The 23,712-nt window shown below is 33.3% G+C and overlaps 3 protein-coding genes across 3 annotated transcripts; 1 reads left to right on the forward strand and 2 right to left on the reverse strand.

Moving 5' to 3' along the window:
- Positions 1–6,056: 6,056 nt before the first annotated feature.
- On the reverse strand, positions 6,057–7,814 carry LOC106760306. Its single transcript, XM_014643759.1, has 4 exons — positions 7,705–7,814; positions 7,463–7,554; positions 6,724–6,939; positions 6,057–6,592 (listed from the first exon to the last, which is right to left on the reverse strand). The coding sequence occupies exons 1-4, from the start codon at positions 7,812–7,814 to the stop codon at positions 6,057–6,059; spliced, it is 954 nt and encodes a 317-aa protein (XP_014499245.1).
- Positions 7,815–9,784: 1,970 nt separating this feature from the next.
- Positions 9,785–10,168, reverse strand: LOC106760307. Its single transcript, XM_014643760.1, has one exon. It carries the CDS (start codon positions 10,166–10,168, stop codon positions 9,785–9,787), a length of 384 nt encoding a protein of 127 aa, XP_014499246.1.
- An 11,080-nt stretch (positions 10,169–21,248) lies between these two features.
- On the forward strand, positions 21,249–21,857 carry LOC106760308 (uncharacterized mitochondrial protein AtMg00810-like). The gene has a single exon (XM_014643761.1). The coding sequence runs from the start codon at positions 21,249–21,251 to the stop codon at positions 21,855–21,857; it is 609 nt and encodes a 202-aa protein (XP_014499247.1).
- Positions 21,858–23,712: the final 1,855 nt, after the last annotated feature.

Genomic DNA, 23,712 nt, shown 5'->3' on the forward strand with positions numbered 1-23,712 from the left:
ATTTTACTATCAATTGAGAATGTACTTTTGTTGGTAGTAATAATTTCAACTATAATCAATTGAGAATTTACTTTGATTGATTAGCTTTTAATTTGGTTAAGAGATTTAAGAATAGACATGATTAAACACAATNANNTTGATTGAGAATGTACTTTGGTTGAATTTATTGTGAATAATCTAGAAAGGTCTTGCATTTGATTGAGAATGTACTTTGATTAATTGCATGATCGACCTCAAATTAATTAAGAATGTACTTTAATTAATTTTGAAACTTAAACAATAATCAATTGAACAATGATCATTGAATAACCGATGATGAATCTATTTTGGAAAAGCAGTGGAATTAGCCTGTTTCTTCATAATTGTTTTTAAGTTTCATCTTTGTTCTACAACTTTCTTTAAACATTCTCACTTTTAGTCATAAGCATTGCATAGCATTCATAAGAGTCAGATATTCGAAAGCAATTATGTGTTCGTTGGGAGACGACTTAGGGTTACTTTAGCCCTATCTACTTTCTTGAATACTACTTGGCAATACTGAAGTTGCCTTGAAAAGTAGTATTAATTTGATGGCTCCAACGGCAGCTTATCAGAAAGATAAATAAATAAAAAAACAAACACCTCAAGACATTAAATTAACCAAACACACATTTTAGTAAATAACAAGGGATGATAAATTACTACTGCTGCATTGCAAGACAAGGATAACTTCTGAATACTGATTCATGTTTCAACTTCGGGAAAGCCCAATCCGACAGTGGAGCCCAAATGCATTTGGCATTTATTTTATCATAAGTAAGGAGGCACGTGCAAGTGCCAATGTTTTCAGTGACCAATTTCTGATGCTCACAGGTAACAACACCATGATCCAAACAAGCAAACAGAGAGTAAAATCCACAATTCCTTTGATCACAACCTTCACAACTATTAGACATAGTTATCATCATCATCAATATCATTCATAAAGACAAGGATATCGTCATCAATATTCAATACCGTTCACCCCAACTACTGAATGAAGTTCTGAGTTACAATTCCACATGGAATTGTGTTGAAAGCTGAAATATTTATCACATGATTTACCTGTAAAGAAAACTATGATCATGAAGTTCAACCACTAGCATGGAAGCTCCGAGCTTACACACCGTGGCCACAATTTTCATTCCCTCCCGATTCTCTTCTGTGACAATAATCTCAACCATTGTCTGTAACACAATCCTAAGATTATAACACATACCCATTTGAACAAGCAAAAAATGTCAAAATAAATGAAAGAAAAATGGTAGTGCTATACTTCCTTCTTCATTTTCAACCTTTCTTATATAGAATATGTTGGAAAACAGGTAGGCTTCTTTTCTACACCAAGAGGGGGTGGGGGTGAATTGGTGTTGTATCAAAAATAACTTTTTTTCACAATCTTGAAAACAAAGTATGAAACTTTTTGAACTTTCTTGAAATGCAAGTAATGAAAATTTGTAAGCAGCAGAAAAACGTAGTTGACTGCGTGAAACTTAAAGTCGACTGTAATGTAAAAGAGAAGGGATAGAGAAAATAAAAAACAGGTTTTTATATTGGTTCGGCCAACAATGCCCACATCTAGTGTCCTTCCAACCCAGGATGCAAATGCACTATAATGGTTGCGGTTTTTACAACAAGAAATTTATAGAAGACCTCCACGTCAAAAATATAAATCTCCTCTGTAACCCAAAACCAAACTATAGGCAGAAAACCAGCAAGACTTGCAGCAAGAATCCCCTCTTCTGCAATCTGTTAACCACTCTGAACAATCCTCAGAATGAACTATCCCCTTGCATCACAACAGGTCCAAAACCAGCAGTCTTCACGGATGCCAAGCCGGAAAATTAATTCAGCAGTCTTCAAGGATGCCAAGCCTGACGTGATCAAAAGCATAACACCTTCTTTGTGCAGATGTTGATCAAACAATGTGAGCGTAGAAAATCTCCCTTAAGAATCTCTTTCAAGAAAGATCAGCACCGTCTTCTTGGAGAATTCTTGGAGCTCAGAGAATTCAATATGAAACAGAAATGAAATTGTTAGATCATCAAAAGTCATTGAACAAATGGTGTTCAACTTATTTATAGATTTCTGTTAATCAGACACATTCTCATTCGAATATGCTACTAATACAGTCAACTGAATTATGACAGTTATAATAGAACAGTTAACCAGGTAGCATACAGTCAGCCAAAAACAAAACACATTTAATACAATTGATTAAGTCATCAATGCTTAACTAACTTTCAAAAATATAGTCGTTAGAGTGCAAGAGCATAACAAAATTTCAAATCAGAAGACAGATATAGTCGAATATGTGGCGCACATAGTCGACTATCAACATGTAAAACATTTTGAAATTCTTTTCTTCTCAAAAATATCACACAACGCTGATTCTCAAAATCTGTACAAAGATTTTATCATAGTTGAATTCACTAGTAATGTAGTCGACTTCACTATAACTTTGTCGCACAATAATAAGTTCATAAAAGTGCTTGTGGTTTTCAGCTTTGAAACATGTGCAGTAAAACATTTGTAATGATGCATTTGCACATAGCACATAAAGCATATAAACATGTTCCAGATATATATCAATCAATCAACATAGGAACATGTAACACAACTCATAAACATGTTCAATAGATATCACAATCAATCAACAGAAGAACATGTAATGCAGTAACAACATGTGCTTGTTATTAAGCAATGTGTTGTCATCATAAAAAACTAGATTGATATAGAAATTGTGTTGTCAACAATCTCAACAATCTCCCCCTTTTTTGATGATGCACAACCATGATTAATAACCAACCATGTTTGCACATTTCAATACAACACAGAGTAACAAAAGATATATTACAGTTAGAACATTTAAGTACTCTGCATGTAACACAATTAAAACAACAACAAATATCAAGCAGAATATGAAATAGAATAACAGTTCTCCCCCTTTCATAAAGCATTCATAAATTTCTCCCCCTTTGTGCTTTAGCAAAAAAGGTATGCTCTAGATATTTTGCTGACATGTCAAACAAAGATACATCAAAAAAATTGCAATTTACAAGATGCATTGATGCTCTATCAATTACATGAAAATGATTTCTCCCTCATGTTTAATCACACGTAAACGATAACTCCCCATGAAATGCAGGCATGAGAGTGAAAAATGTGTAAAATGTAATACTCCCTCTGTCATTATGTATAGATATCAGAACCAGTTCAGATGCACAATGCAGTGTATCACATATTATACAAATAGTATGCATAAAGTTGTATCAAAGAAAGGATAGAAAACAGTTTAGTCATGCAATGATACAATAAACAATCTCACAATATTATCTCAAATATGATATGTAAAAAACAATTTATATCAGAGATAATAGTAGATATTAAGAATAAGCAATCAATGAAAGAATAACCAAATTCCATAATTGGAATTTATAACCCTGTTATGATTAGTCGATTACATAATTTTCCCAGTCGAATACATTGCTTTCCCAAGTTGTTGAAATCCACTTGGAGTTCCCAAAGCAATGTTCTTCCTGCAAAACCTTTCAAAGATCTTTCCCAGATCAAACATTTTAGTTAAGCAAGAAAAATAATCATGAACAACAAAAGTCAATATGTAAAGATGTATAACATATCAAGCATACTTGACTTCAATAGTATCACAGTCGAATCACTTAATCACTTTATGCTACTATCATTGAAAATACCTAGTTCATTTCGAATTGTAAAAAATCATTCTTTGTTCAGAGGTTTTGTGAAAATGTCAGCCCACTGATGCAAAGTATCGACATACTCAATCTTGATTTCACCCTTGAGGATGTGATCACGAATGAAGTGATGCCTTATCTCAATGTGCTTGGTTTTCGAATGTAAAATAGGATTCTTTGTCAAGTTTATAGCATTAGTACTATCACATTTTAGAGGGATGTTTTCTAGTTTTATAATATAATCCTTTTATTGACTCTTTATCAAAAGAGATTGTGCACAACAATTGCCAACTGCTATGTACTCAGCTTCTGTAGTAGATAAAGCCACACATGCTTGCTTCTTTGAATGCCAAGAGATCAATGATGATCCAAGTGACATTTGCCACTAGTGCTTTTTCTGTCTAGTTTACAACCTCCAAAATCAGAATCACTGTAACCAGTTAGAAAAATGTTTGTACCATTCGGATACCATAGTCCTAGGCCTTTGGTACCCTTGAGGTATTTCAAAATTCTTTTTACAGTAGTTAGGTGTGATTCTTTAGGTGCAGATTGAAATCTAGCACTAAGACACACATTGTGCATTATATCAGGCCTACTAGCACTAAGATAAAGTAAAGAGCCAATCATACCTCGGTACATTTTTTGATCAACATTTTTTCCAGCCTCATCAAGATCCAAATAACAGTTGGTTACCATAGGAGTTGCAACATCTTTGCAGTCCAGCATTTTGAACTTTTTCAGCAAGTCATTGCAGTATTTGGATTGATGAATGAAAATTCCATCTTTGGTTTGCTTGACTAGTAGACCAAGAAAGTATGTTAATTCTCCCATAATAGACATTTCAAATTCTTCCTACATTCTTTTTGAAAACTCTTTGCACAACATAGGATTAGTTGAACCAAAATTATATCATCAACATAAATTTGAACATACAGTTTGTCCTCATTTGAACTCCTAATAAACAGAGTTGAGCCAACATTTCCTTTTGAGAACCCTTTCCTTATGAGAAATTCACTTAATCGTTCATACCAAGATCTTGGAGCTTGCTTTAACCCATATAAAGCTTTTCTCAGTTTGTAAACATGATCTGGATTTTCAAAATCTTCAAATCCTGGTGGCTGTTCAACATACACTTCTTCCCTAATATATCCATTTAAGAAAGTGCTTTTGACATCCATTTGATATAGTCTAAATTTCATTGTCGTTGCAATAGCAAGAAGTATCCTTATTGCTTCCAATCTGGCTATAGGAGCATAAGTCTCGTCATAGTCGATTCCTTCTTCTTGACAGTAGCCTTTGGCAACTAATCTTTCCTTGTTCTTTATGATTTCACCAAAATCATCCATTTTGTTCCGAAATACCCATTTTGTACCTATAACTTGTATCTCTGGTCTTTTAAGTGTGAGTTCCCATACATTGTTTCTTTTTGAATTGGTTCAACTCTTCTTGCATAGCCATCATCCAGTTTTCATCATTCAATGCTTCCTCTACTTTCTTAGGCTCGATTTTGGATACATATGCAACATTCATGCAGAACTAATTCAATTGCCTTCTTGTGGATACTCCTCTTGAGATATCACCAATGACGTTTTCTGTCGAAACATTTCTTAGTACTTTCCATACTTTAGTCGCTTCTGTTCTGGGAGAGTCGACTTGTTCGGTATTATCTTCTTTGTCAACTTGTTCAGCACTGTCTTTTTTCAATGGATTCTTCGAGAAATTCTTCTCCTTCATTTGAATTTTCACCTTCTTCAGCAGAGTTCTTGACTTGTTCAGAGTAATTAGGAGCCATGATGAACTCGTGAAATGCAACATGAATGGATTCCTCAACATTCATAGTTCTTTTGTTGTAAACACGGTAAGCTTTGTTGTTTAAGGAATACCCTATGAAGATAGCTTCATCTGCTTTTGAGTCAAACTTCCCAAGGTTCTCTTTTCCATTATTCAGCACAAAGCATTTGCTTCCAAAGATTCTCAATATGAAATGTTTGGCTTTCTTCCTCTCAACAATTCATAGGGAGTAAGCTTTAATATAGACCTTATGATAGTTCTATTTAGCACATAGCATGTAGTACTTACAGCATCTGCCCAGAAATATTTTGGCATGTCTTTGTCATTCAGCATAGATCTTGCTAATTCCTCAAGAGCTCTGTTTTTCCTTTCAACAACTCCATTTTGCTGTGGAGTTCTAGGTGCTGAGAAATTATGAGCAATTCCTATTTCCGCAAGGTAATCATTAAACTCTTTGTTTTGAAATTCTCCTCCATGATTACTTCTGATAGCCTTAATCTTGAGATCCATCTCATTTTGAACAACAGCAGCAAATCACTTGAAGACTTTGAGCGTGTCATTTTTGGCAGCAATGAAGTAGGTCCATGTGTACCTTGAGTAGTCATCAACAATGACTAGTCCATATGAGTTCCCTCCGAGACTCTTTATTCTTGATGGTTTGAATAGGTCCATGTGGAGTAATTGCAGAGGTTTCTTGGTTGACATCTCTCTTTTACTTTTGAAAGGTTGTTTGGTCAACTTCCCTTTTTGGCATGCATCACATAATCTATCAGTAGAGAATCGAATTTTGGGCAAACCATTTACCATTTTCTTGGAAACCAGTTTGTTTAGTTGATTCATGCTGATGTGAATGAGTCTCTTGTAAGCATCTTCTTCTTTTGTCAATAGACACACCACAGAGTCGAATGAGTTGTCAGCAAATTTGATTACATAGATGTTGTTCAATGTTTTTCCCATGAGTAGTAACTCATCTGTAGTCCTGTTGCTTATCAGACAGTATTTGGGCTCAAAAGTGATCTTTAGACCTTTGTCGCACAGTTGACTAATGCTAAGCAGATTGTGTTTCAACCCTTCAACAAGTAAGACATTTTTAATTTCATAAGATGAACGAGTTTTTATTTTACCTATATCGATGATTCTCCCTTTGTTGTTATCACCATATGTGACGTGACCCGTGGCTTTGTAGGAGATATCTGAGAACTTTGTGGGATCTCCAATATTTTCATATCAGTTTTGATAATTCTGGATTTTGCCATCATAGCCAATTCTTCTTTATTCTTGGCCTTCTTGACATCGACTGGACAACTTTGTTTGTCCTTCCTTTTTAGAAACATTGTGAATTTATTATCCAACAAGATTGATCGTTGCATTTCTGAACATGATTCTTCATTTCGAGTTGCCTTATATTCCAAGTTTCCTGTTTCAAAAGATTCATAGAAACTATCAGTTACAGACTTTGACTTCTTATTGCAAGGTGCAGATACAAAATCAATTTTGAAATCATAAGTCCTTTTTGAATGCCAAAAACAGAAGCCATCCCCAGGTTTATAGTTGAATCAAAGAAAAACATAGTTGACTAGTTTTTCAAATATCTTTTCTACACCAAGAGGGGGGTAAATTGGTGTTGTATAAAAAATAACTTCTTTTTGCAATCTTGAAAACAAAGTATGAAACTTTTTGAACTTTCTTGAAATGCAAGTAATGAAAATTTGTAAGCAGCGGAAAAATGTAGTTGACTGCGTGAAACTTAAAGTCGATTGTAATGTAAAAGAGAAGGGATAGAGAAAATCAAACACAGGTTTTTATACTGGTTCGGCCAACAATGCCTACATCCAGTGTCTTTCCAACCCAGGAAGAGAATGCACTATAATGGTTGCGGTTTTTACAACAAAGAATTTATAGAAGACCTCCACGTCAAAAATATAAATTTGCTCTCTAACCCAAAGCCAAACTATAGGCAGAAAACCAGCAGGAATCCCCTCTTCTGCAATATGCTAACCACTCTGAACAATCCTCAGAATGAACTATCTCCCTGTATCACAACAGGTCCAAAACCAGCAGCCTTCACAGATACCAAGCCAGAAAATCAATTCAGGAGTCTTCACGGATGTCATCATCAAAAACTAGATTGATATAGAAATTGTGTTGTCAACAATCTCAACAGAATACTTCTATTTTCTACCTCCTCTGCCACTTGTCCACCTCTAAGACATGTCCTCTTCCAAGCAATTCTCTCACACACGTGGCAGCTTTATCACAACCTTGTTGTTTATGTTCCAAAAATAATTCCATGGACTACAACCTCTTTCTTCTCCAGATGCTTATCCACACCATGTGTATTTATTCATACCCTGTTAGACAAAAAAATAAAATATCTTTATATTTTTATTTAAAAACAACTATAAACATTGATTATAGATATCATCATATATGTTGTGATTGTTGATAGGGGGAACACATGTTTAGTTGAACCCACAATCTCAGTAATATCTGAGTTTTTTAAATGACAACGCATAATTAATAACACATGTGTACAGTGAGTTACATGTTCTGTGTTTACATGTTATATGCTTATAATCAAAATGTTGAATATGTTTGAGCATATATGAGAACATGATTGTGTTGTTATTGTGTTATTCATTGCATTTCACTATGTTATATATGTCATTTTATATGTGAATGCATGACACATGTTTTTGGAAAAGGAAAACCATAAGCACAAATGTTGAACTTTAATTGTGTCGCAAAACAACAGTTTTAAGTCGATTTCATTATGGGGTGAGTCGATTAAAACTCGTGTCTTTGCACAAACTATTTTTAAAGTGTGCTGTGAGATTTTGCAAAGAGAAAGTATTTCAAAACTATGATTAACACTGTTATATAGTCGATTACATGTGTGTTGCATTCAACTAAGTTTATTGTTGTTTTAAAATTATGTTAATGCTTGATATAATTGTCTAACGACCATATTTTTAAATGTGTTGACCAAGCATTAAATGAGATTTGACTGCATTTATTACGAATTCAATTAACTGTTGTGATTGCTGCTAACTGCTATAACTGAATTGTTATATTCGACTCTATTAGTAGCTTAGTCGATTAAAATGCATCAGTGATGAGTTATTCTATAATTTGACACGAATTCCAATTCTGTAAGAACTTTTGTGAATCTAATAGTTTGTGATATCTTTTTCAGAAATTGATATCTTACAGAACGAGAGAAAGAGCTTTAAGAATCAAGAAGCGACCATGGTGATCAACTCCTTGTGATTTCTTGAAGAGCAAGTTTACTGCGTTTTCAAAGGCTGATCAGTTCTGCACATTTGGGTGTAACTGCGAGATCAGAGTCTATAATCTTTTGAAGATTAGATTAAGGTTCCCTGTTGTGACTACAAGAAGAAGAACGTGTGGCGTTCTTGACTTTGAGAGTGTCTCAAAGGGTTTAGACAGCAGGAGAGGCTATTCTTACTGTTGGTCTAGTTGTTGTACAACCTGTATTTTTATTAGAGGGTTAGAGAGGTGTTTTACATTTTTGAGGTGAGTTCTTATGTAAATACCTTGTTGTAAAAACCTTGATCATTATAGCGCTTTTGCTTCCTATGGTTGGAAGGACACTGGATGTAGGCAAGTTGGCTGAACCGGTATAAAAAACGCAGTGCTTGAATCTTCTGATCTCTACTCTTTTATGTTTAATCAAATTTATTCTTTATTCATTCGATTAAGTTTCTGCTGCATTAAAAAGTCTTTTACCTTACGTTTCAAGAAAGTTTTTTAAAGGCATCACCTTTTGAGAAAAAGATTTTAAAAGACTTTGTTTTTACAATTTACCAATTCACCCCCCTCTTGGTGTGAGAAATTGAGTCGTTCTATTTTAAGAATATACTAGAACTCCAAGCTGCCACAATATTCATTTCAGAATTCAAATTTAACACCAAACATAATCAAGTTCAATGCAGAAACGGAAGCAGACTAGTGAAAATACCATAGCATAACAGTTGAAGCAATGTAGAGCTATTGTGCAATCACAATCAACCACCATGATGTGTTAAGAGTGATAGTTGCTTCAATCATCCACAAACCAAATTTTCTTGCCAAAGCAAAGCAGATGTGTTAATAAAATTTAAAGTGAGCATTTTGAAGAGAATTGTGAGAATGAGTTGTAACCTACAACATCTGAGATCTGAGATTTTTCACCAAGCAACATTAAAATTAGGGATGGGGATCTGGATTAGAACCCTAGGAGCTGTTATCGAGAAGCCGCTTCACTCCAACAACCACCGCTTGCTCTTCACTCCAGAGGCGACGCACTCGCAGGCGAGGTGGAAGCCGCACTCCCAATTGTCGCACAAGATGAGGTGGTGGTGGCTCCCAATGGTGGCGGGGCAGGGCTTTGAGCAGGCAGCGCCAGGAGCGAGGCCATCGTTAGGGAGGGCAGTGGGGGCTCCCGACGGCGGTCCGGGGTTCTCATCATAAGTGCAGACGATGTTGGTGACAGAGTCCAGTAGGGTTTCGGCGGAAGGCAAAGGGATCTCATTAAGGTCGATTCCGAGGCCTAAGCGAGCGTCCTGGTGGTGGTTGTTATGTTGTGGCTGGGGCTGTGGCACATTAAGGTTGTGGTCGCCGCTAGTGAAATCGAAAAGCTCCATTATAATCAGTAGGTTGGAAGATGAGCACAAGAAGAAGGCATAGGAAGGCTCGCGATAAGAAAAATAATAGTGCAGAAGGGGTGAAGTGAAAATATGAAGAGATATTGACTCGATTATCTGATTAACCAATGTTTAAAGTGATCGAAAAAATAAAAATTTAATGTGAAGGAGGAGACATGAGATTTTGTAAACTTTTATACCCCAGTTTTGAAGCAATCGAGGTAATAGACACCTTTTTGTTTTGTTTCCCCTTTAACCGAGGCCTATATTAAGTTCGTTAAAATTATAAAAATGCTATCGCATTTTTTTATGCTTTAGTTTTCTAAAAGCCGAAACGTATTATCATTGTATGAATCATCGTTTTGCACTAGTGTTAATTGAAAAAAATATATATTCACAATAAAGATCATGTTGTCTAATGCTTATGTACGAGGGTCTAACTAAGATGTTTGATCTAGCTCACATTTCCTATATCTAATGCTTATTTGGGAGTGTAATCTAATCATATTTATCCATCTTGAAACATTACTATATTGACTTATTTTTATTTGTAGATTTTGTTATAATCAAAACCTACACTGTTAGGCTTGTCTAATAGGATTCTGTTTGTTGTTTTGGTGGTTGTTAAGGGAGGCGAAGTAAGGGTACACATGTGCATTATGGCTGACAACGAAGTTCACCCTAGTGATGTGTCAGCAGTCAGTTCTTCAACACTTCAAAAATTCAGAACACATTTTCTTCAGCTAATATGCAAAGCCAAATCAAAGTCTGCACTACGATAAATACCACTCTTTCTAATCCACATATATTAAAAAAGTGAATTTTAACTTAATTCATCTTTAAAAAATTAACACATAAAACAAGTATTGAATTTTCAACAATACTAACATTGTCCCAATGTGGCATCACCATTTTCCATTGACCAAGAAAATGGATTGAGTTAATGGAGGCGACGTGGTTCATTTTCTCTTTGTTTGTTTCAGTTTCACCTTCTCTGGGTACAAACTGGAAACAAGTACTCACGTGGTCCTACGTAGCTCCTACATGTCTTGTCTATCTTTCATCTGTTATGCCTACTTTACCCTTCCACTCTCACTTATAGTACCAATATAAGCATGACAATGAACATGCTCTCGATATGACGTTATTGGACAGTATTAATTCTACTCTCGTTTCCTCTCCAAACTATGGCCTTTTCTTACACACATCTTCTATCTTACGAGTTTAACATCAACTTGATGCAATCTTTTATTTATTACGTATTTAATTTTCTTAATAAATTTATATTACAAAAAAATATTGATTGATTACATAAAAGTTTTATTATTTTGGACAAACAAAAACATCTATATTACAGTGTTAAAATTCCAAATAATAAATTGCATTGAAATATGAAAACGAACGTCTTTCTTGTTGTAACTTGGGATTATTTTGGTCATTTTTTTTTTCGATCAATTTTAAATTTATTGATTTTTATTATTTAAGTATAATTTCTTTCTGCGAAAGATAATATTTTCAACATACTTTTTCTAATTTTTCATGTCTATTTTGGTTGCTTTAAAAATTTAATTGCACGTTCAATTTTCCAATTTTCAAAATTAAACAAGTTTATTAATTGCTGATGCGTTATCAAATGTTTAATAATAAGTATGGAACAACTTTTATCAGCCAGTACGTAATACCAATTTTAGTTTGTGTAAATTATTAATAGTAATAATGCATGATAATAAATTTCAACGTTTGCTATATCTAAACAAAACATTATTATTTTGTTCATTAACAATTAATATTGTACTGAAATTACTTAATTTTAGATAGGGTAAATTACATTTATACATTCTTAATTGTTTTTCAAATTATCTTTTTACTACAATTTCTTAAAATTTTACGTAACTCTTTTTCTTAAAAATATTACTTTTTCATCACATTTCATATTAGATATGAATTCACTTTGAATAAAAGATTTACAGAAAAAATTATTTTAATAATTTTTCTTAAATATTTTACCATAAAATGTGTTGTTTAAATAAATTTTAAAAAATAAATTAAATTTTTAGAAATTTACTAAAATAATTTAATAACATTAAACTTTATAATTTTATATTCAAATATAAACATTTTAGTTTGAAGTTGATTCTAAATAAAAGAAGAAAGAACAATGAATAATCTAATTCAAAATTGTTACTAGCTTTTAAGTCAAGAATTATTCTTTGGATATCGAAACTGCCTATAAAGATATATATACTCACAATTGGAACTCAATTATTTTTGATAATTTGTTTCTTCAAATTCTTGAATTGATAATAGGATATCTACATTCTCTCATTCTTTTAGTCAACCTTCTGACATACATAGGACGAGACAATAAAAAATAGAAATTAAAATTATTTATTATAATCTTTGATCTCTCACAGATATGTCTAATTGTGTGTTTCTACTTTGTTTCTTTTATTAATATTTGTTAAGTTATTATGTATATATATATATATATATATATATATATATATATATATATATGACTTGTTTTTCCAGCAAAATATATTAATATTTTTTATATTAATTTTTGTTCAAAATTGGTTATAGATTTTTTTCATATTCATTGGTGGGATAGTTTTACCAAGTATTCTACCGAATATGACTGTTTCTCGCTAATATAGCTGAAGAAATTTCTAAGCTGATACTGGTTGAAAAAGTCTACCAAAAAGTACCTCAGACCAATTAAGTTGAAAACAGAACTCTGACTAAAATGTAGGTCAATCCAAAAACAATCTCGTTAACATTAATTAAAAAATATAATTAAATTCTAGAAAAAAAAAACACCAGATTATATTTTCGAGTTATTTGATTTTTAATTCCAAAATATATTTTTTTAATAATAATTGAAAATTGTATCTACTCGAAAGATAAGAAAAGATTCCAGGTGTCATATAAAAAAATATCATTATATATATAATATTATTTTTTAATTTTTTTATTTATTTCATTAAGTCTTAATTTTTATTTAAAATCGTGAATATTAGTATTTCTTTTAAAAATTGGAACGTCTGTCTCATAGTGTGACTTAAATTTTGTATTCCTTTTTTTAGAAAAAATTTTCAATTTTTTCACCATTTATTTTCTTTCTATTTCTCCCTACATATATTTGTATATCCTCCCTCTCCTTATTCTCCTATATCATCCATCCATCTTCTTTCTTTTGCAACCGCCATATCACCATTAAAAGTTCATTTTAGATATTTGAGGATGAAATAAAGATAAACAACTATAATCATGAAAACAACAATATAGTGAATGGAAAACATAGCAAGACTGATAGAGATCTTCTATGATTTTTTCTTCTATTGTTATCGATAAATAACAATATCTTATCAAGTAGTTGTATTGAAGACTACCGAGCTGTTGTATTATATTGGAGACTATCGAACAATTTCAGAGTACTGGAGACTACGGTACTGAAGACTACAAAACGGTTGTAGGTAGTGAGGCCGCCGAATGACTATATACTATCGAATTGTGCAAACTTAGAAACGGTTCAGTTGTAATGTTATAAAATTGTTTTGTTAATTTTATTTCCTTTTTCCTCTTCCCCTTTTGTATATATTCTTTGCTTCCGCTATATCCAAAATACTTTTCAATAACATTCATTCACAATTATGATTTTTTCTGAAGTTCTTGTTTCTCTTTTCTCACACACTCACATGGTATCAGAGCAAGATATCGATGAAGATCTCTATCAAAGACAAGCAAGAACAATAACATACAACATAAAAAATGAAAGGATAGATAGGGACCAAGAATACTTAGTTCTTGAAAAACCAAAGCTAAATGATAACAACCCTCCAAGCTATGATGAGCCAAAGCTAGAAGAAAGGCTATGGGATTTGGTCCCTTAGGTGAAGTTTGTGGAATATGGTGGGCAAATGGACAAGGTTTACAGAAAGCTTTGGTTGGAAAAAGGAAGAAGGATCATGACCTTAGGTGGTGGTGTGGTGGTTGGAGGCTCAAAGAGAGATTATGCTAACTCTAAGAGAAAGGTGACTAGAGAGACCTCATGGATTTCTCTAGTCTTGATCTAAGATGAGTATTATGGCCAAAAATGGGCAGTATAACATTACTCAACAAAAAAGATGATTACAAGAGACAAGACACCTCTATTTATAGGCTAAGAGTGTCTCCTAAAAACCAAAAACTTTGCATGCCCACCCTTCCAAGCATCTCTTGGTTGAAAATAGTGGCCTTCTAAGGAGTGGACAAATGCCCACAAATCCTTTCCAATGAAAGAAGGACGTGTGACCACTAACTTTTAGAAATCATTTCCATTCTTAGGGTGTCAGGTAGTCATTACTAAAGTAAAATCACCTCCAATGGAAGCATGTCACATGATACATACTTTCCACATGGTTTGGATAGCTAAGCAAGGAAAAACCCTATACTAATTAGACCTTAATACAAGCCTTAACAAACCTACATTTGACTAAAATACATGGCCTAAAGAAACCTATACCACTTGACCAAAATTCATGGCCTAAATTATTCTTCGACTTCTTTGATGATCTAAGAAAAAGAGTTTTGTTTCACTTTGTATAAATGACTAGTTTTTCTTGAAACTACTTAAACCACGACTAGGAATATGTTATCCCATAACCACACACATAAGAAAATAATTCACTACATCCAACAGGGATAGCAAATTAAACACAGTACATTCCAAATTATGCAATTCCAAATTCATAGCTCACACCACCAAATTTCAATTCTTCTAATAAATGAACAGAAAATGAAACATCTTAGACAAAATATAAGATGCAGAATAATAGAGTCTATTGAAACTTGTTTCTAAAATTTACATTTATATTTAAATGGTACAATATTAAAATAATCAAATTTGACTATTTCAAGGACAGTGTCAAATTTTAAAAAACAACTAAGAGAAAAAAAACGTATTAGAATTGGCAAATTCTTCTAAGTAATGTATCATAATTCATAATATAAGATTAAATTATAAAATATTTCTAATATTTAGGTATATTTTTATGTGACTGAAAATAGAGTTATTATTCTCCTAACATGGATTGGATATGAGGACATCTTGAAGTACCCTTTTCTTAGTGCCCAATATTTTCTGAATTTAAACGTGCTTTTTGCCGAATATTTTGAGCCTAAACGTGCATAATGCTGCGTTGGGAAAGCGAATATTGAGGCCGCGCAGAACACTCTGCAAGAAACGTGATTACGTTTGCAATGTGATACCCATTTTATTGTTTTCCCACTCAGTCAAGCTTCCTGAACCACTCCTACAATAACGTGGTGACGTCGTTGGTCATATATTTTTAATGTATATATTTAAAGCTATTAAATTCATGACCATGTACTTCAAGTGAAAATTATTTAAAATATTACAATTTAGACTCATTCTTTCAATTAAAGACTATTAATATTTTTCTTTATCTCTTTTAAAACTGCATTGAATACACTGTTTATATAACAAATAAAAATTCATCTTCAACTTTCTTAAATTAACTACCTTTATCTGTATTTACAGTTTTGACTTTTCCAATAGCTTGTTTCCTTTTAAGTACTTGTCTTACGTTTAATATCTAACTCCATCTAACCCTAGTTTCAACAGTTTACCATCATTTTTTCAAAATATAATTCATCAAAGTCCAAGAAAAAGTTGAGAAATAGGGAAAATAGTTAACATTAAAATAAAGTGAGTTATTTCATGATGTTCATTTACATTAACATGGTCTTGCATGTAGATAAATTTTTAGCCACCAGGTAATTTGAGAAAATGATTGAATTATATTATTAAACTATAATGTTGAAAAGTTCGTAATGTGGGTAAATTTTGATTGTACACGTGTCTTTGTAAATGGTTTGGAAGTAACTTGATGAAATTAGAGTTTTTTACTTTTGTTGTTTGTGAAGAATTAGAAAAATAATATGTGAATATGGGAGAAGTATGACTTTAAGATAAACTCAATTTGGGATTTGATATGAAAATATGAAATTTATTAAAATTTGAGGTATTGTTTTGTGGGTTTGAACTTGAAATATTGAAATGTTATATTGAAACTAGATGTTCGGTGGATTACTGTATAAATACAATAATCTTACTTGTTTTTAGTAGGGGTGAGCAAATGGAACTGCACTTGCTAAAAACTGTACTGAACTAAAAACTAGTTTGTTTAAATTGAACTTAACTGTAAAATAGTTCAGACAAACTGAACTGTTTTTTGTTTTATCAAACTGAACTGAACTGTCTTGTATTGAATTGTACTAAACTACAATATAAACTGAATTGAACTACTAATTATAATAATTTTAAACTGAATTGTACTAATTTTTAAATTAAATAGTATAACAATACATGTTCTTTTTAATTGAAATTTATTTTAATATTTATCTTATTTTATTCATAAGTGTCTTATAAATTGATTTTTTAATTATTTGATATTATTATTTTCTATTTTATTGATATTTCTTTTATTATTAGAAATTATTTTATTTATTTATTTATTTATTTTATTTTATTGATAAAAAAATATAAAAAATAACATCACACTATAATATATATATATATATATATATATATATATATATATATATATATATATATATATATATATATATAAACATTATATGTAACTTAAAAAATATAAAAATATAAATTACGATTTTTAATTTATATACATTATATGTTTATTGATAAGAAAATATAAATTTTGTGATAATAAATTTTGTTTAAAAAATTCATTATTAATTTTTTTATGTAAACTGTTTCTTTTATTAATATTTTATTATTAAATAACGTTTTTTTGACAAGACAAAGCAGTTGAACGAGAACTAGAGAAGAGGAAAGAGTAGTTACAGTTCTCATAGTTAACTGAACTGAAACTATTATAAGTTCAGTTTTTAAAGACTGAACCATAAAATAGTATACTGAACTTTTAGGAAGAGTGGATAAGTTTTTTTTAGTATAATATAGTACAATTAACTATAGTACAATACAGATCAGTTATTTTTGCCCATACCTAATTTTCAGTTAGTTAGGATTCCCTTTCTTGTATTATTTCCCCCTTCCCCTTCGGATCTCTATAAATAGATTTTTCCATACACACACTACTTGTAACAGTTCAAAATACCGAAAATGAAAGTTCTTTTCACTAACCTCTACTATGCTTCTCCATTCTTTTTGCCTTCTCTGCGTTTCTTGGCTCTGTAAAGACAACCTCTCGTCTAGCAGGTGAAACCTCATGGAGATCGCCAGCTTTCTTCCTCTTCTCCCTCGAAACTCTTCACTCTGTTGTTCACCTAACTTCTGACACTAGAAGTCTCTAGAGGAAGGAGATATTTTACGTTTGTTGGGTCTGAAGGCCTTGGGCCTGCAGTGCCTTTAAGTTAGGCCCATTTTCTTTATGGTATCAAGAGCAGGATCAATACCCATTCTATTTCCGCTGCCCAGGTATTGTTCTTGATACTTCTTGCTTGATTTCTTGATCCGCTTCTTGCTTACGATGGATCAGACAGATCAAGCTACCAATCTTGCTAGCCCCTTCTACTTACACCCTAGGGAGAATCCAGGTTTAACCCTCATCTCTCAAGTCCTAAGTGAGACAAATTAGTCCTCTTGGAGCATAAGCATGAGAAGGGCTCTTCTCTCCAAAAACAAGATAAAATTCATTAATGGGTCCATCAAGAAACCCAAAAGAAGTGAAACTTTGTTTGATGCATGGGAGAGATGCAATATGATGGTGCTTTCATGGATCATAAAAACACTTTCTCCACAAATTGCAGAAAGTGTGATATATGTTGAAGAAGCTAAAGAATTGTGGGAAGAATTAAAGGAAAGATTTTCTAAAGGTGACTATTTTAAGATTTCTGATCTTCTCCAAGATATCCACTCAATCAAACAAGGAGAAAGAAGTGTTAATCAATTCTTTACAGATCTAAAAATCCTCTGGGAAGAATTGGAATCCCTTAGGCCTATACCCAATTGCACTTGTAAAATCCCCTGCACCTGTGAACTTTCAAAGATTTCTCTAAAATACAGAGAAATAGAGCACATGATACCCTTCTTGAAAGGGTTAAACGACACCTACAATACTGTCTGAACCCAGATTCTCCTAATGGAACCCCTACCAAATATTAATCGTGTATTCTCTCTCATAATGCAACAAGAGAGACAGGACAGAACTGATACTAGAATTGCTACCCACAATCAGTCTACAGAACCAACATGAGTAATGGCCAACATTGAAAACTGATCAAAATTTTAGAAATCAAGGTCGTGGTACTAGGTCATATGGCCAGGGAAGAGGTAGAGGAAGAAATCCTAATTATGGCAAATAATGTTCCTATTGCAACAAGATGAATCATATAGTAGATGAGTGCTACTCTAAGCATGGTTATCCACCTTGGTACAAAAGGACTGATAACAATCAAGAGAGAAAGAGTAGTTGGACAGGGGATTGTTCACCAAGGAAGCATCAATACTGCCTCCAAGACATTGACGATAGAGAAAATAGAAAAGCTCCTCAAAATGATTGAGAAAGCTGATGAGCCTACTAACAAAATCAATCAAATGCAAAGGAATGACCAAGAAGACAAGCTAGGTACCCTTTACTGGATTATTGATACATGGGCCACAGATCATGTGACCCATGAAAAAGGAAATTTTGTTACTTTCTATAAAATCAAGCCCATAATTGTTAGGCTACCTAATAACTCTGTTATTACTATAGAACATGTAGGAACTATACAATTTTCTAGAGATTTTGTGATTTTTAATGTATTATATATACTTGATTTTGCTTTTAATCTAATCTCTGTTACAAGCCTTACAAAGGACTTGAATTACAATATGACTTTTTCCTCTGAGATTTGCCAAATAAGGGAGAATTCTACATTGAAGATGATTGAGTGTGCTAACCCTCACAAAGGACTTTATTACCTACAAGCTTTTCCAAATGTTGACAAGAATTTTGTTTCAAAATCTATCTTTTCTTTCAAACATGTTGATGTAAATTTGTGGCACTATAGATTAGGCCATCCTGGAAACAGTGTTGTAAAACATATATGTGAACACTTCCCTTACGTTTCAATAAATCCTAATATTGTTTGTGATGTTTGCCATTATGCTACGCAACATAGATTGCCTTTTCCTACAAGTATTTCTCTATCTACTGAATGTTTTGATCTGGTTCACTGTGACATTTGGGACCCCCTTTCTATTCCTTCTATTCATGGTCATAAATATTTTCTTACCATTGTTGATGACCATAGCAGACATACATGGGTTTTCCTAATGAATAATAAAGGTCAGACTAGAGGTGTCCTAGAGAATTTTGTTATCAAAATTAAGAATCAATTTGGTAAGATGATTCAAACTATTAGGTCTGATAATGGACCCGAGTTTAATTGTGAGAGTTTATATGACTTGTATGGTATTAACCACCAAACTAGTTGTGTTGAAACTCTTGAACAAAATTCTGTTGTGGAGTGTAAGCACCAACACATCCTTAATGTGACTCATAGTCTTATGTTTCAGTCTAATATGCCCAAAGCCTATTGGTCTTATGCTGTTAATCATGTTGTCTACCTCATAAACAGGTTGCCTACTCCCATCATTAAGAACAGAACCCCCCATGATCTCATATATAATGTTCCTCCCACTTATTTGAATTTTAAAACCTTTGGATGTCTCTGTTTTGCTTCCACCCTTGAAAATGGCAAAAATAAGCTGGATCCTAGAGCTAGGAAGGGAATTTTTCTTGGCTATGAGAGTGGAGTCAAGGGCTATATCATCCTTGACATCAACACTAGAGAATTGTTCATAAGCAGGAATGTTGTCTTTTATGAAGACATTTTTCCCTGGAGAAATCAACAAGATTGTACTAAAATGAATGACCAAGAAGGTGACAAGACTACCTTCCTCAATGACCCTCTAGAAACAATTGGTCAGAATAATCGTGAAGAATTTGTTGAAGAGGAGATACAACAAGGCATCGCTGATGGAGATAACAATGACAATGAGGCTGATGGAAATAAAGAAGACAACGACTGCAGAAGGTCTGACAGGGTCAGAAAACCTCCAGAATATTTAAGTGACTACATTCACTAGGTGAATCATTCCCTATCTATAAAGAACAACCTTAAAACTCCCTATCCCATTTCTGATCTCCTATCTTGTGAATCTCTAACAGAAAATCATTTAAGATTTACTATGGCTATCACTGCTAACATTGAACCCCACTCATATAACGAGGCCAAAGATGTACCTGATTTGGCAGAGGCAATGCAGGAAGAAATCAAAGCCTTGGAAGATAACAATACTTGGTTTTTAACTTGTCTTCCTCCAGGGAAAACTGCAATTGGGTGCAAATGGGTGTATAAGATCAAATATAAAGCAGATGGCAGTGCTGAGAGATATAAGGCTCGTCTGGTAGCAAAGGGGTATACCCAACATGAAGGAATAGATTTCTTAGAGACTTTATTCCCTGTTGCCAAGCTGACTACTGTTAGACTTCTCATTGCCCTAGCAGCCTCTAAAAACTGGTTTCTACATCAACTTGATGTAGATAATGCATTCCTGCATGGAGATCTAAATGAGGAAGTCTACATGGAGCCTCCACCAAGCCTTAATGTTCATAAAGAAGGTCAAGTTTGCAGACTTACTAAATCATTGTATGGTCTAAAGCAAACTAGCAGACAGTGGTTTGAAAAACTGTCCACTTTTCTCATTTTTGTTGACTATGTACAATCAAAGTCTAATCATTCTCTTTTTATTAAGAGAAATCCTACTGGTTTCACAACCCTACTTGTTTATGTGGATGACATCATATTAGCAGGGAACTCCATGCTGGAGATTGACCGCATAAAGAGTCTTTTGAACAGAAAATTCAGAATAAAGAATCTAGGAGAACTCAAGTATTTCCTTGGCTTGGAGGTAGCAAGATCTAAGAAAGGAATTCTCCTCTCTTAGAGAAAATATGCCTTAGACATTCTATAGGAGACAGGAATGCTGGGTTGCAAACCTTGCTCAACCCCCTTTTTAAGTGATACGAGTTCACTGTACAAAATGGACAACTACTTGAGAGATCCAAGCTCCTATCGAAGACTGATAGGGAAGTTGCTTTATCTCGCTAATATTAGACCTGATTTGTGCTTTTCCATTGACCTATTAAGTCAATTCATGCAATCCCCAACTGATTATCATTATCGGGTTGTTCAACATGTTCTTAGGTACATGAAATCTAAACCCTCAGAAGGATTATTCTTTTCTTCCGACTCTCCAATACACCTAAAAGCTTTCAACGATTCAGATTGGGAAACTTGTCCCAATACTAGGAGATCTACTACAGGGTTCTGTGCCTTCCTTAGGTCATCCCTTGTTTCATGGAAATCCAAGAAACAGAAGACTGTTTCTAGGTCTTCTACTGAGGCAAAATATCGAGCACTAGCAGCTACTACGTGCGAGATACAGTGGATTAAATATCTTTTAGATGATCTAGAAGTTCTAGAAGCTGGGACTCCAGCTTTGTACTGCGACAATAAATCGGCCAGACACATAGCTCATAATAAGAGCTTTCACGAAAGAGCCAAGCATATAAAGCTTGATTGCCATGTTGTTCGTGAAAAGGTACAAGCGAATCTTTTGCATCTTCTTCCCATACGTTCGGATGAGTAGCTAGCCGACATATTCACAAAGTTTCCTCATCGCGTCTGATTCAGATCGATTGTTCCTAAGCTTGGATTAGTAACTATACATCATCCAATTTGAGGGGAGGCTATTGAAACTAGATGTTCAGTGGATTACTTTCTAAATACAGTAATCGTACCTATTTTCAGTTAGTTAGGATTCCCTTTCCTATATTATTTCCCCCTTCCCCTTCGGAACTCTATAAATAGAGTTTTCCATACACACACTACTTGTAACAGTTCAAAATACAGAAAATAAAAGTTCCTTTCACTAACCTCTGCTCTGCTTCTCCATTTTCTTTGCCTTCTCTGTGTTTCTTGGCTCTGTAAAGACAGCCTCTCATCTAGCAGGTGAAACCCCATGGAGATTGCCAGCTTTCTTCCTCTTCTCCCTCAAAACTCTTCACTTTGTTGCTCACCTAACTTCTGACATTAGAAGTCTCCAAAGGAAGGAGATATTTTACGTTTGCTGGGTCTGAAGGCCTTGGGCCTGCGGTGCCTTTAAGTTAGGCCCATTTTCTTTAAGTTAGTATGATTTCTTATGTGTATATCCTGTTTTAGCGTAAGAATAAAAAATCAAATTATTAATCTAGAATTTCTCATTCAAATAATAATGTATTCTTCAAACGAAAAATGTAGCACTTAAAAGACAACGGTGAATATATATTACTTGCACAACAATTTGTGATTTAAACGAGGAAAGCACTGCTAGCAATCATTGATTTAATGAAAATTACTAGTTTACTTTTGTTTTGCATTTTGTAAGCTTTGTTTTAAAACAAAAAAAGTATAGAAGGGTTGATATGTAAAATAGTTTTTTCAAAAAATGTTTTTGTAAACAAAAAAACAAAACCACCTCATATAAGTGATAGTGGAGTCATTAGACAACACAAAAGTGCAGAAATAGCGTTTAACGTCACGCGTTTAACGTCTAATCAAAGAAAATCCAACGTTAAAACTGATCGGTGATAATTTTGTAAATAAAAGTATTCTTTAGACGTTGACTATAGGGGGTCCCTTACGTCCAATACCATTTAGACGTCACCTCCCCCCATTGGACGTTAAATAGATTGCGAAAGTAACCCAAAAGGTACTGTTTCATTGTATTTAGACGTTCACTGCCCCTCCCCCAACGTCTAAAAGCCATATAGACGTCGGCTGCCCTAATATTGGACATCAAAAAGCCCCGAAAATGCCTCATTTTAAGTGCCAAAAATTAACTTTTTACTAACTGACACGTCAGCTAGGTAGGGTGGCTGACGTGTCAAAGAAGGATGTTGAGATTGTTGATATGAGGAGCAAAGGTTTAACTTAACCCACAATCTCAATAATATCTGTTTTTGATGATGACAAGACATAATTAATAACACATGAGTAATCTGTATTACATGTTCTATGTTTACATGCTATATGCTTTTTGATCAATGTGTTAAATCTGTCTAAAGCATATTTGAGAACATGATTGTGTTGTTCATTGCATATCACTGTGTTACATATGTGATTTTATATGTGATTGCATGATAGATGTTTATAGAAAAGGAAAATCACAAGCACTTATGTTAAACTTTAAATGTGTGGCAAAACAACAATTTTAAGTCGATTACATTATGGGGTGAATCAATTAAAACTCGTGTCTTTGCACAAACTCTTTTCTAGTGTGCTGTGAGATTTTTCAAAGAAAAAAGTTTTTCAAAACTATGCTGGTCTTGTTGTATATTGCCTATGTTTTGATCAGAGGGTTAGAGAGGTGTTTTACATTTTTTACATGAGGTCTTCTGTTGAAACCTTGTAAAATTCTTGACCATTATAGTGCATTTGCTTCCCGTGGTTGGAAGGACACTAGA

This window comes from Vigna radiata, chromosome 5, assembly GCF_000741045.1.
Source record: "Vigna radiata var. radiata cultivar VC1973A chromosome 5, Vradiata_ver6, whole genome shotgun sequence".
NCBI classification, from domain to species: domain Eukaryota; kingdom Viridiplantae; phylum Streptophyta; class Magnoliopsida; order Fabales; family Fabaceae; genus Vigna; species Vigna radiata.